The sequence below is a fragment of the Abrus precatorius genome, unplaced genomic scaffold (genome assembly GCF_003935025.1).
Source record: "Abrus precatorius isolate BTA unplaced genomic scaffold, Abrus_2018 Scaffold3, whole genome shotgun sequence".
NCBI lineage: Eukaryota > Viridiplantae > Streptophyta > Magnoliopsida > Fabales > Fabaceae > Abrus > Abrus precatorius.
Window position 1 is genome coordinate 2,542,750 of NW_020874373.1, and position 15,146 is coordinate 2,557,895.

Genomic DNA, 15,146 nt, shown 5'->3' on the forward strand with positions numbered 1-15,146 from the left:
CTTCTTTTATGATGAAGAAGAGTTCAACTTGGATTTGTCTTCTTTTATGATGAAGAAGAGTTCAATTTAGATTTGTCTTCTTAATGATGGAGAGTTTAATTTGGATTTGACTTCAAGTTTAATTTCTAACAGAAAGTGATGCCGCATATGGAGGACGAAGCAAGAGAACGAGTACCACAGATGGAGGTAGGTTTGATCCTGACTTGTGAAGACATAAGACAAACATAGAGCATCTTGATGTAAAAGATGGGAAAAATACCAAGATTGTCCCCTTTAAAAAGAATTCTAAATTTTAGAAAGGGAGCACAAACTTTCCCTTTCAACCCTGTTTGATATAGGGGCCATGATGACTGCAATTGTCACCTTTCACAGCTGGAAATTGCAATGCGACAGCTGCACAGAACCGCACCACAACAACCCCAAAATGGCAGCATAGAGCCACTCTTCTGAGATCGTGCTAGTTATTGACCACTATGCTGCAAGGTTTGTAACACATTCCTTAAATGTCAAAACTGAATATCCAAGTACCATCAATATGTACTACCCATTACATCAACTTGTTTAAATAGATCTTAAGTTCTGATTAAGGGCTTTTATAGGACAATTTAGTGATTATAAACTTGGTATTAATCAATGTTGTTAAATGTCGGTTATGGCGGCGCTATGGCAGAATGGCGTGGCGGAAATGACTGAGCCCGTTACGAAGATGGCGTGGTGTGGCGGAATGATATGTTCGTGCCATGGCGGCCGTTACGAGCATAGCAGTAATGGCTGGCCATGGCGGAAATGGTGTTTTTTTTTTTTGAAAATAAGGTTTCTCTGCACTTTTGGGCCAAACCTGACTCGACCCAACTCAGAACCCAACCCTAAATCCAAGTTTTTCCCTTTCTTCTCCTTACAATCTCACTCTCCCTCTCTTTGCGATCTTACTCTCCTCTCTGCTCATCTCTTTTCTCTTTGCCCTCCATCAAGATTTCACTCTCTCTCTCTCTCTGCAACATCTCTCTCTGCTTTCTTTGAGAGATCTCTTTGCTGAGATCTCCTTTTGTCTTGGGCTCCTTGGATTTTTGTTTTGGTGCATTTCGGTCTCCATTTCCGGCGACTGCACCATTTCTGGCGACTCCAACCTCCATTTTCGGTGACTGCACCTCCTTCTCCGGTGACTCCATTTTTTCTGGTAGCTATTTTTTTTATTTTTTCTTTCAATTTTTTCTTTATTTCCCTCATTTAAGTTTTACCCTTTCCATCTTTCAATTTCTACCTCTCTCACATCTCTATTTTTTTCTCTGATTTTCCTAAAAAAAAAAAAATTCTATTTATTTCAGTTACTCTTAACATGGCTCAACACGAGTCTTCATCAAATTGTTCAAGAACTTCTAATCATTCTGACCCGGGATGGAAATATGCTCATTCGTTGAAAGATGGAGATACAAACAACATTGTATGTAACTTTTGTGAAAAAGTTATGAATGCTGGAATCACTAGAGTGAAACAACATTTAATTGGAAAGAAGGGTAACGTGAAAGCTTGTCCCAAGTGTCCAGAAGAAGTGCGAAAAGAGATTGAGACGTATCAAAAGGAAAAAAAGACTTTTGAGATGCCAAATGTGAGAAGCTTTGAAGATATAAGCTATAATGTAAGTGAGGATGAAGAAGATACCCAAACTCGTAGCGTTGCCATTGGAAATCAGAAAGGGCCAATGGACTTGTTTTGTAGAAAGCCAAAAAGTGCCATTAAGAAAAAAAAAAGAAAAAATTGAGACAAACAAATATAAGAGAAAGATGTGACAAAGAAGCCAAGGCAAGGGTCCATCAATACATAGCTTGATTTTGATATCAAGTTGGCCTTTTCTTTAACCTTGTTAAACTGAAGAGCTTTGAAGAAATACTCACAGCTGTTGGTGCCTTTAGTCCAAATTTACCAGCTCCAAGTTATCATGATATTCGAGTTCTACTTCTTAAGAAAGAGTTAGAATATACTAATTCTTTGATGAAAGATCATAAGGAGTAATGGAGCAAACATGATTGTTCTATCATGTCAGATGCATGGACAAATCGAAAGCAAAGATATTTGATTAATTCTTGGTCAATTCTTCTGCTGGGACTATGTTTATGAGGTCTATTGATGGATCTAATTTTGTGAAGACTAGTGAAAAATTATTTGAGATACTTGATGCTCTTGTGGAGGAGATTGGAGGTGCAAGTGATAACAGATAATGGAAGCAATTATATTTTAGCTAGTAAGATATTAGGAAGCAAAAAGACATCTTTATTGGACTCCCTGTGCAGCTTATTGCATAAATCTTATGCTTGAAGATATTGGAAAGCTTTCCTTGATAAAGAAGACAATTCAACAGGGAATATCTGTTGTTAACTTTATCTACAGTCATTCAAGTAGCTTAAGTTTGTTGAAAAATTTTACAAACAAAAAGGAATTGGTGAGACATGCAGTAACTAGATTTGCAACTTCTTTTTTATCATTAGAAAGGTTTCATCAAGAAAAAGCAAATCATAGAAAGATATTTATTTCTGAGGAGTGGTGTAAAAACAAATTGTCAAAGGAAGTTAAAAGGAAGTAAACAACCAAAATTCTATTAAATCTGTATTTTGGAATAATGTGGTATATACTTTAAAAATCATGGCTCCTCTTGTTCGGGTGTTACATTTAGTTGATGGGAAAAAAAGACCAGCCATGGGATATATTTACGAAGCAATGGAGAAAGGTAAAGAAGCTATTATGAAGTCATTCAAAAATAATGAAAACAAATACAAAGATGTGTTTGAAATCATTGATAATAGATGGACTTGTCAGCTTCATCGTTCATTATATGCAGCTGGTCACATTTTAAACCCGGAGGTCTTTTATAATAATCCTCAAATAGAATTTGATTTGAAAGTTACAAATGGATTGTATGATTGTATCAAGAGGTTAGTGCCAAGTCGAGATGTGCAATAAAGCATACTACTTGAATTACCAATTTATAAGAGTGGTGGCGGTCTCTTTGGGTCCGACTTTGCAAAATCACAAAGAAAAAATATTGCTCCTGGTAATTCATCAAAGTCTTCAATATTTTAATTTTAAGGTTATAATTCATCTTTAGAGTTATAATTTATCTTTCAGTTTATAGCTCCATGGTGGAGAATGTATGGACATTCAGCTCCACATTTGCAGAAACTAACTATTAAAATTTTGAGCTTGACATTTAGTGTATCCGGATATGAACGCAACTGAAGTGTTTTTGAGCAAGTAATTTCTAATCTCTTAAGCTTACAACTTTTTTTTTAAAATTAGAAAGAAACTAATTAATATTCTTTTAATTAAAATCATATTGCAGATTCATTCAAAGAAGAGGAATAAGCTTGATTACAAAAAATTACATGACTTGGTTTATGTGAAATATAACCAACAACTCAAAGAACGTTATAATCTTAAATATGTAATTGATCTAATTACACTCAATGACATTAATGAGTGTAATGAGTAGTTGGTTGGAGAAATGGATGATGATGTTCATGATGAGGATGCTGGAAATAACTTAGTTTTTTATGGTAATAATACTTTAAATTGGGCAACAGTTTATGAAGCTTTTGAAATTGGAGAGCCTACAACATATATTAGGCATCATTCTAAGAAAAGAAAGAGTCCATCAAGTGGTCATTATCAAAGCTGCAAAAGTTTCTAAAATTAAGGCATGTTCAACAGCAAAAGGAAAAGAGAAAATAATTTTTGAAGATGATGATGAAGAATTAGAAGACAAAGAGATGTTGGAAGAAATAGAAGATGAATTAGAAATTAATCTTCCACAATCTGAGGGAGAAGAGGAGGGATATGCCTTGATAGATGAGAAAGAGGATGATTATGTTGTAGTTGAAGAAGAGGACTAAATTGATAATCTTTATTTTTATTGTTAACTCAAATATTTGATAATTGCATATTTTGTATTGAATTATACTTTGAATTGTAGGTTATGCCACATATATTTTGAGTTAATTATTTTTTATCATTTTTTGTGACCTATAGTATTTTTTTATATATTTTATTATATCTGCCATAACTTGCCATGACGGCTGCCATAACTTTATGGCAGTTTTTTTGGTTTCCGCCATGAGCCGCCATCCGCCATTGATAACATTGGTATTAATTACAACTTTGTTTATTAATAATAATGATAAGATTCCAAGTCAAATAGACAGGAAAAAATAGAATAAAGATGAAATCACAATCTGTTCAGCTTTTAATTTGCATATTGGTGCTCATTAATGAAAAAATTATCTTAAATTTCACATGTATGAACTTTAAAGACCAATTAAGGACAACATACCCGGGTCATAACATCTGCATTTGGATTCCAATTGTTGAAGTCTCCAATTAATGCTGCTGACTGAAAAAGCAATCAATAAGATCCATATGGTTGGCAGAGGAACTGAAAAACAGCTATACCGAGACTGATTAAGTAATTGTATTCAAGTTTAAAGACACCAGATTTTCTCAAAACTTTACTAGAAAACATAGAATGATATAGAATGGGAAAAGGGAAGGAAAGAGATAAAGACCCCTGCTTAGAACATATACTGTGTCCCCTAAGGAAGATTCTAAATTTGATCTTTCCAATCAACTTAAATGAATACAATTACATCTTCAGATAATTTGTGCTTATCGTGATATTGAAAGTTGGCCAGTTACCATAAATACAGTCTGTAACTCACCTAAAGGCATAAATTTAATCACTGTATGAGCATTCAGGCAATTTAGAGAACCCCATTAAAGCCTAAATTAACTAAAGATATATGAGTGGGCTGAAAGTCATTACAGTATCACAGCAGAGAGCTATATTAAAATTTAGAATCCAAGTGACGCTGCTGAGGAAGCAGATGCTCCAAAACACTAGCCATAAACAAGTCAGACACTTTAGATACTTTGAGCTGCAATTTATAATTTTTTTTTATTCATTGAACTTTTGTATTAATATGCATAGGATAAACACAATAACTAGATCAAGTATAGCATTTTATTATGTTTACAGTGATTCATTCCTTTTAAAACATCATTTTTTTTTCTAACTAGATTTTTATTTTTATGCTAATATTATACTAATTTTATATGTTGTATTGTAGCCAAGCTGTGTATTAATATTTAAAAATTTGTCATCCTCAAATCTGTGACATCCACATGCTTTCTAGGACACTACAAAATAGTTTGAACCCAAAAATTAGATACAGTGCTAATACAAAACTACCAACAATTAAGATGATATATACCTTCGCTCCAGGTGCCCACTCTCTGTAGGTAATGCCGGTGGTACTGCAAACAAAAGCTTAAAATCATTGAAGACCACATTGGTCAACACAACATGAAGATATGTGCATAATTTTCTTTTTCCCTTTTTATGTACATTTATTGTTGTACTATTGTCCTTACATTGTTCTCGCATTACTTTAGTGTCAAAAATTGAATGCTAGAAGTGTAGTTCACTGATTCATTCACTTCGTCTCTCCTCATATGGCTGAAATCTCTCAGCTTTGAAGATCTGAAGTGGTTTCTCCACCAACTACTCTCACCACCTTGTTCATCATGCTCAATATGGCTACTTGCTGATAGCTCGCTGCTATCGGATCACAGAGACCACTCCTGTGTTCAGGTTCCTTGTGTGCTTGCAGGGGACCACACCCTGCCTTTTTGCTGGCCACCACTGTTTCTAATCCTCTTCCCTAGTCATCTCTGGTTGGACCTAGCCCCCCCCCCCCCCCCCCTTTTTCCCTGTAGTGTAGTTGTTAGGTTGTTAGAGTCATACAATTTTCAGTTATTATATTAGTTGAATTGTAACTTATTGTCTATTAAGGCTTAACTCTAGTGTCCACTTGCAGGATCTCTTATTGTAGTCAGATCAGGGTTATTTGAGTTGCAGCATTCATCAATTATACAAGGCTTAGTCTCTCAGGGTGTTCAATCTGGTAAGTGTTTATTGATATTGTTTATCCATCAGTACTAGATAAGTTAGATTGATTTAGCCATTTATCATCTTAAGAATGTTTTATCAATAAAGCATGAAACACAGAAGGTTACATGTGTTCGTGCATACGTTTTATATCTCCATGAATCTAGAAACTTTTGCTTGCATTGTACCATTTGGTCTATGTACTGAAATTGATAACATTCGAGATTATGCAGGATTATACACGAAAGATCCTTTTTTGGCTCTCTCTTTAGCCCTATGTCTCTTATCCTTAGGAGATCTTCCTCCACTAGCAGGTTTTTTTGGAAAACTTAATTTATTCTGGTGTGAATGGCAAACAGGCTTATATTTCTTAGTTTCAAATAAAGCTCTAAAAAATAAGGATAACATAATACCTGCGCGTGAAGCCAAAATTTTCATAACCTCGAGAAAATGCATCCAGACCACCTTCATGCTTGTCAATTTCGTAACGCAATCTTTTGTATTGTCCAAAACTGTGATTTAAAACACGCATTTTAAAAAAATCTGGTTTTCATTTTAGTAACCGCATATTAAGTATCAAATATAGTTTGGAAAAACAAAAAGTGACATTGCTAACATAAACAGAAAATTGAATAAATACTTTGTTTCCTGGATTCACAATTAGCAAGGTAAACACATTTAATTATTTTAACATAATTGAGTAATGGCAGTAATTCAAATATTTATACCTCTGGCTTGTAAAAGCAATTCCAAATTTCCAATAAACAAGACACATCGCCCATTTTTTTGGGTAGATAAACAAGACCAAAGCCTGGGCAATGTTGCCCTTTTATTCATCATATTCTTATGGATTCCAAGTTCCCATGGCCAGTTAATTACTATAAACCATTTCTTTGACTGACTATTCTGGTCAGCATCAATCACATAGCTCACACAACAACAACAACAACAACAACAAAAGCAATTAAGATTTAAGAATTATCCCATTAAGTAAAGCAATTAAGATTTAAGAATTATCCCATTAAGTAAAGTCAGCTACATGAATTACTAATGTCATTGAACTCTATCAAATTACATAACTCATTCCATGAATAACAATTAATTTTTTGAAAATATGATTGAAAGGAACATTGTCATTATGTTGTTGACGAGTGGAACTACATAACACAAAGGAAACAATGCAAACACATATTGTAGAAAAAAGACAGTTACCTTATGGTGTCAAATCACTTCTATATGAAACAATAGCACAATGTAATGAGTTGAAATAATCCCATTTAACAAGTCACCTTTAGAAGCAGGAAAGTTAATTGAATGTGTTGTCCCATTCCTACATAATAGCTAGCCACCAACAACACATACAAGCAGCTAATTATCATTCTTTATTCTTTTCATCTAGTAGTATGAAATATGAAATTATCAATTAAATGGCAATGATAGCCCCAAAATAACCTTCCACAGTTAATTGAGCATCCAAGACTTAGTGATTGTTGTTTCCATTTAGAAATTCCAGAACAAGCTTCACCTATGTTGGGGTTAGCTTACCGGAAATCAAGATGCTCACGGTGATTTAGCAAAGATGGATCAATCTCGTATATTCTCTGCCCAGTGCCAGGTGGGGGAATGATCTTAGGTTTAGCTTTATCAGTTTTTATTTTCACTTTCCTGTGAACAGATACTGATGTCTTCTTGGCTTGAGCATTGGTGTTAACATCTGCAAGTGATGAAACAACAGAACCTTGGCCGTCCTCAATCTCTTCAAAGCTGTATTTATCCTCATCTTCCATGGTTAATTCCTCTAAGTTCTGAACAGATTTAGACATACATTCAGCTAAGAACATTCCCATGAAAGCCAATTCTGAGATTAATAATGACAAATAAACAGAAAATGCAAACAAAATAACAAATCAAATGTATTTGCAGCCATGCTACCCATGAAAATAGTAAAATTGATACAGAAAATAGTAAAATAGATACAGAAACCCAGAAGCAGCCACCCTCAATGGCTTAAAAGAAAATTAGACATGATGACTGGCCAAATTATGGTAAATTATTTCAATGATCTCTATAGTACATAATCTTTCTAATGATTAATAATAATACACATACAAATGAATAATCCAAAGAATTGGCTATTTTGCTTGTGATATTTAGAACCCCAGATTTAAATATTTGGTTTGTTTGCCTTTTTAAGGTGCCTCTGAGGGTGTAGTTGTTTGGGATGCCAAACGTGTTTTTTAAATCAATTAAATTCTTAGTAGCATTTTGGTCTTTGTTGTTGGATGTTAGAGGAAGAGGTAGTTGATGGTTTACTCCAATTTATGGGACAAATTCTCCAAATTTGCATTCTTTCTTTTGGAACAAGCATAGTTATATGCTTAGGTTTTGTGGGTCTAATTGGAGCTTGGGGGTGATTTTAATGATACTAGATCTCCTGATAAAAAATTGGAGGTGGTCACATTACTTCTTCTATAAGAGCCTTTGATAACTTTATTCAAGAATATGGTTTGAGAGATTTACTGCTGTCAAATGTATGCTTTACCTGGTCTGTTATTCTACATCATGTGGTCTATTCTCGATAGGATTTCTATTCATTAATAATTGGGAATATGCTTTTCCTTATCTTATGCATAAGACTATACCTAAATCAGTTTCTGAACTTCCATATTGTGATGGAGTCAGGCAAGCTTAAGTGGTCCCGCACCTTTTTGGTTCATAAAAATGTGGATGGATCATCACAAGTTTGAGCCTGTTGTCAAGGAGGTATGGAATTCTGATGTTTTTGAAGGCTAGAAGTTCTCAAATTTATTAAGAAGTTTAAACCCATGCAAAAGTTGAAAAGATGGAATCAAGATGTTCTTGGATCATTAGGACTAGGAAAAGAGTATTTAGCAAGAGATTGATTCCCTGGACAGAATGAGATATAGGGTAACTTATCTAGTTCTCAGTGCAGGAAGAAAAATATTGCAGAATGATCTTGAAGAAATACAGCTTAAAGAGGATGTTTGTTGGATGCAAGAATCAAGATTTCAATGGGTGAGTGACAGTAATGCTAATTCTAAGTTTTTCTATAGAGTTCTCGTTCAGAAAACAAATTTAAGGAATTGGAGTTGGAGGATGGAAGTTTTGCTAGGGATCCTAGGATAAGAGCTTTTGAAATTACTAGTTTTTTCAGGGAGCTATTTGTAGAGGATTGTTCTTTCAGACATTCATGGAAAGAGTGGGTTGGACTTTGGAGTTCAAAAAAGATAAATTGAAGTAGTTGGGAGAACACTAAGCAATATTTTGTTAAAGTGTATAAATTGGTGTCACTGTATGAACTTTACTTTTATTACTTTAGTGCCAAAGGATAGATTGATCAAAGTCAAGGATATTTGCCCAATTAGTTCTTCTCTAGTGTTTATAATATAATCACCAAGTTCCTTTCTTCTAGATAAAGTGAAGTTCTCTCATATACCAATTCTGTGAATCAAAGTGCATTTATTCCAGCCAAGAGGACAGATTTTTGATGCAGCACTTATTGCTAATGAGGTGATCATAGGTTCAAATCTTGAAAGTGCTCTCTCATGGTGGGAGATATTAGAAGTAGAAAGAAGCAGAGAGGGTTTTTCAGAGAATGTTCATATAAAAAAGGATTTAGTTCCAAATGGAAGAGTAGGCTTTCAGACTGTTTATTCTCGGTTTCTTATGCTATTGTAGTGAATGAAAAACAAAAATCTCGGTTTCAAGGTCAGAGGGTTCAAAGGCAAGGAAATCCCTACTCTCGTTCTTTGTTTACTATACTGGTGGATGTTCTTAGATGTTTGATTTCTTGGGCCATTGAAAGAGGACTTTGCTAATGAATCAAAGTGGACTCTGAGGATGTTTTGATTTCCTACCTTCAATTTGCAGATGATACTGTCTTGCATGCTGATTCCTTAATTAATTCATTTTGGCTCTTCGGTTATTTGAAATTATCTTGGGGTTAAAGATTAATCTTTCTAAAAGTGGTTTGGCTGGTTTCAACATGGATGATATCTTAACCACTTTTACCTATCTTCCAGTCAAATTCTCCCAAGGCCACTTACTTATTTAGGACTTCCATTGGGTGGCAATCCCCAGGCCCATTACATTTGGGAGCTTGTCATTAGAAAGATTTCCAAGTGGTTAGACAGCTAGAAGGTATATTATTTTCTTTAGGTAGTTCTATTCTATATCTCTCATTCAGTCATCTCTATCTTGTATTGCACTCAGCTATCTCTTTGTGATGATGTTATGACTCAAAAATAAGTTAAAAACAGAATAACAAACTTGTTGTTAAAGACTGTTAGTTTCCAATTCAGTTAGACTCTTAGTTCCCTTTATAAAGCTAGTTTCTAGTTTTCTTGCAAGAGTGGCATTAAGTGAATTCTTTTGTAATCAGTTCATGATAAACTAGTGAACGCGTTTGATTGCTCTCTCCTGTGGATGTAGGCTACATTGGCTCAACCACATTAAAGATCTTGTGCTTTTCTTCTTCTCTCTATCTCTTCTAAATTTTCTATATTTTCTGTTTTTTGTTATTGTTTCTGATTTGATTTGTAAGGACACAAAACACCTTGTGAGGACATCACTTAACAAGTAGTGCTGTCTGTAGGAAGATTCAAGCTAGAAACTTCAAGAATGGGAACTACCAAGTATGACATAGAAAAATTGTCAGGAGACAATGACTTTGGCTTGTGGAGGATCAAGATGGACGCTATCTTAACAAGGATGTGCACGAGCTATTAAGGGAGAAAAGAATATGTCAAACTCCTTAACTCCAAAGAAAAAACTGATCTGAGTGAGAAGGCAAGAAGTGCTATAATCATATGTCTTGGAGACAAAGCTTTGAGAGAGGTTGCAAAGGAGAAAACCGCTGCAGCAATGTGGGTCAAGCTAGAATCTTTGTACATGACAAAATCCTTGACTCACAGACTTTGTTTGAAGCAGCAGCTGTACTCTTTCAAGATGGATGAAACAAAAGAAATTATTGAACAATTGGCAGAATTTAATAAAATTCTAAATAACTTAGAGAACATTGAAGTGAATCTTGATGATGAAGATAAGGCCTTTTTGCTGCTGAATTCTCTATCCAAGAATTATGAACATTTCAAGGATCCCCTTCTTTTTGGCAAGGAGCAGACCATTACGTTGAAAGAGGTCTAAACCTCTATCAGGACTAAGGAATTGCAGAGGCAACAGGAAATTAAGTTTGACAGTAATGGAAAAGGCTTGAATGGGTCAAGAGGGAGAAATGAGAAGAAAATGCAAGGGCAGAAGGGAAAGAGGTCTAAGTCTGAGTCCAAAAATAGAGAAAAGACTAAATACAAATGCTTCAACTGTCACAAGATAAGTCGTTTCAAGATACACTGTCTTGAAAAAGGCAACAACAATGCAAGACTCTCTACTAATGTAGCAGACTTAGCAACTGTTGCAGATGGGTATGAAATTGCAGAGGTTCTGGTTGTGTCTACATCACAGACCTCAAAAGATTGGGTCGTAAACTCAGGCTGCTCCTTTCATATGTGTCCAAAGAAGGATTATTTTGAAACCTTCGAGCTGAAAGAAGAAGTAATAGTCTTGTTGGGGGATAATCATCACTGCAAAGTGCAAGGACTAGGAATCATCGGATTGAAGATGTTTGATAATAAGAAATATCTCCTAAAGGATGTGAGGTATGTGCCTGAACTGAAAAGAAATATTTTCCTTAAACATGTTTGATGTTTTAGGATACTCAACTAAAATTCAGCATGGTATTCTTAAGATTTCAAATGGATCTTTAATCATTGCTAAAGGTAACAAGAATAAAAGTAATGGCTTATTTATCTTGGATGGTTCTACTGTTATTGCACATGTTGATGTGGTTAGTAATTGTTTAGTTGATAAAGCAAAATTGTGGCATCTTAAACTTGGGCATGTTAGTAAAAAAAGATTAATTGAATTGGAAAAATAGAATCTACTTAAGGGTGAAAAATTGAATAAGTTGAATTTCTGCAAAAATTGTGTGCTAGAAAAATCTCATAGAATTAAATTTGGGTTTGGCATGCATGTTTCAAGTAGAACTTTTGAGTATGTGCATTCTGATTTGTGGGGACCTTCAAGGGTTAAAACTCTAAGTGGAGGCTCCTATTTCCTTACCATAATTGATGACTTTATTAGGAAAGTTTGGTTGTATGTGTTAAAGGATAAAACTAAAACTTTTAAAAGGTTTAAGGAATGACACACTTTGATTTAAAACTAAACAGGACATAAACTTAAGGTTTTGAGAACTGACAATGACTTAAAGTTTCTTTCAAAACAGTTTGCTGAGTTTTGCAGGAATCGAGGTATTAAAAGGCATAAAACAGTACTTAATACACTTCAACAAAATGGTCTGATTGAGAGGATGAACAAAATTATTTTGGAAAGAGTAAGATGCATACTTCTTAGAGTAGGAATGCCAAAGAGTTTTTGGAGAGAAGTTGCCACTATTGCAGTATACTTGATAAATATGTGTCCTTCATCAGCTTTAAATTTTAAAACTCCTATGGAAGCATGGAATGGGCAACCAGCAAACTACTCAAGTCTAAGAGTATTTGGATCACTTGCTTATGTTCATATGAAGGAATGAAAACTGGAACTAAGAACTGTCAAGTGTGTTTTTCTTGAATATCGTGAAGGTATAAAAAGTTACAAGTTGTGGAGACTTGAAGTAAGAGGAGGAAGGTGCATTATAAGCAGAGTCAACCTTTGATGAAACTAAAATGGGTATGTTGATGGAGGAACAGCAGGAAAGTACTTCAAACAGGAGGCATACTCAGTTTGAGGTGGAGTCTCTTATTCAAGTTTCAGACCCAAAAGGAAATTTTTTTGAAGTTACAAACCCAGAAACAGAACCAGTAAAAACATCTAGTTCTGATGCATGTGTAGCTACAAACTTGCATAATGATTCTGATTGATAGCTGGTCAGAGACAGAATTAAGAAGAATCATAAGCTACCAAACAGATTTGGGTATGCAGATATGATTTGTTATGCTTTTAGTGTAACAAAAGAAATTCAAAATTTGGAACCAAGAACCTTTAAGAAAGCCATGAAAAGTTGTGAATCACAAAAATGGATGAAGACCATACATGAAGAAATGGAATCTCTTATGAAGAACCAGACCTGGAAACTCGTAGATTTTTCCAAAAGACAAGAGAGTTGTGGGTTATAAGTGGATCTTCAGGATAAAAGAAGGCACACCAGGAGTGGAGTCACCAAGATTCAAAGCAAGGCTTGTAGCAAGGGGTTTTACTCAAGTATTACAATGAAATTTCTTCACCTGCTGTGAAACACTGTTCTATAGGAATTTTACTGAGTTTGGTGAATCAGTTGGACCTGGAATTGGAACAAATAGATGTGAAAACAACATTTTTACATGAAGAATTGGAGGAAACTATCTTTATGTAGCAGCCAGAAGGTTTTCCAACAAAACATAATAAAGTTTGTTTGTTAAAGAAGTCTCTATATGGTCTAAAACAGAGTTAAAGGATGTGGAACAAGAAGTTTGATGCTTTTCTTGTAAAGTCTGGCTTCAACATAAGAGAAATGAGGAGTGTGTGCTGTATTTACTGCTATATGTGGATGATATATTGCTAGCCAATCCTAGCATAGAGAAGATAAAGGCTTTCAAGGACAGACTTAGTTCTATGTTTGAAATGAAGGACCACCAGCTAGAAGGATCTTAGGCATGGACATTGTAAGGAACAGGACTGATGGAGAACTGTTTTTATCTCAGCAAAATTACCTAAGGAAAGTGGTTGAAAGATTTAGAATACATCAATCTAAGTCTGTCCATGCACCTTTGGGTTCTCTTATTAAACTTTTAGTTTCTTAGGCTCCTAAAACTGAAGAAGAAAGGAAAGAGATGAAGTTCATCCCTTATGCAAGTGGTGTTGGCAGTATCATGTATGGAATGATGTGCAGTAGACCAAACTTAGCTTATGCTATTAGTCTTATAAGCAGATTTATGGCAAATTCTAGTACAGCTCATTGGAATACTCTTAAGTAGGTGCTTAAATATCTTAATGATACATTGGATTGTGGTTTGAGATTCAAGAGGAGTCTGGCTAGAAGTGATGCTATAACAGGGTACGTGGATGCAGATTTTGCAGACTGTATTGATACCAGAAAGTCTATTTCTAGTTATGTTATTACTTTGTTTGGAACAGCAGACACTTGGAAAGCAAATTTGCAATCAGTGGTAGCTTTATCAACTACTAAGGCTGAATATATTGCTCTTACAGAAGGAGTAAAGGAAGGATTATGGTTAAGGAGTTTGATTGATGATCTAGGCATAAGTCAAGCTAAGATTAATATCTTTTGTGATAGCCAAAGTGCTATTCGTTTGGCAAACCATCAAACTTACCATGAAAAGACTAAACATATTGATGTGAAGTTTCTTTTCATTAGAGAAGTGATTGATTCAAAGGAGATTCAAGTGCTGAAAATTGTGACTAAGGAAAATTCTGTAGATATGTTGACAAAGCCCCTTCCTAGAGTGAAGTTCAAGCATTCCTTGGATTTAATTAATTTCACAAAATGATTGAAGATAAGTGGGAGAGCAACTCAAGGAAACAAGTTATGTCTAGTGTTTTAGAGTCAAGGTGGAGATTTGTGATGATGTTATGACTCAAAAACAAGTCAAAAACAGAATAATAAACTTGCCGTTAGAAATGTTAGTTTCCAATTCAGTTAGACTTTTAGTTCCCTTTATAAAGCTTGTTTCTAGTCTTATTACAAGAGAGACATTAGGTGAATTCTTTTGTAATCAGTTCATGATAAACAAGTTTGGTTGCCTGTCTTGTAGATGTAGGCCACATTGGCTGAACCACATTAAAGATCTAGTGCTTTTCTTCTTCTCCCTCTCTCTTTTAAGTTTTCTGCATTTTCTGTTTTCTGTCATTGTTTTTGATTTGATTTGTGAGGACATGAAACACCTTGTGAGGACATGACTCAACACTCTCTCTTTATCACATTATAGTAGCTGTTGCTCAGAGTATTCAGAAATTTATGGGATATTTCTTTGATAAATGACTAATGGGATGACCAGAGATTATCTTGTCCGTAGGAAGAATTGTTTTAAACCTGACAAAAAAAGGAGTTTTGAGTCGTGGAAATTTAGAGATGTTTAATTTCCCTTTTAAAAACAGTTTTCTGATTTTAAAAAGTAAAATATAGTACAAATTTGTA

The 15,146-nt window shown here is 34.6% G+C and overlaps 1 protein-coding gene across 7 annotated transcripts in view; it reads right to left on the minus strand.

The window, feature by feature from the left end:
* The window catches only part of LOC113863975 (1,4-alpha-glucan-branching enzyme 1, chloroplastic/amyloplastic), a 30,995-nt gene that overhangs the window by 13,090 nt on the left and 2,759 nt on the right, over window positions 1–15,146 (minus strand). For all 7 annotated transcript variants that reach the window (XR_003504584.1, XR_003504583.1, XM_027497792.1 and 4 more), the window contains 4 exons: window positions 7,481–7,740; window positions 6,349–6,447; window positions 5,259–5,301; window positions 4,322–4,381 (listed from right to left, as the gene is read on the minus strand). Coding sequence is in view for 5 of the 7 variants with exons in the window: in XM_027497792.1 (XP_027353593.1) it covers window positions 4,322–4,381; window positions 5,259–5,301; window positions 6,349–6,447; window positions 7,481–7,740 (462 nt within the window). In the remaining 2 variants the exon portion in view is untranslated. The remainder of the gene's footprint in view (window positions 1–4,321; window positions 4,382–5,258; window positions 5,302–6,348; window positions 6,448–7,480; window positions 7,741–15,146) is intronic.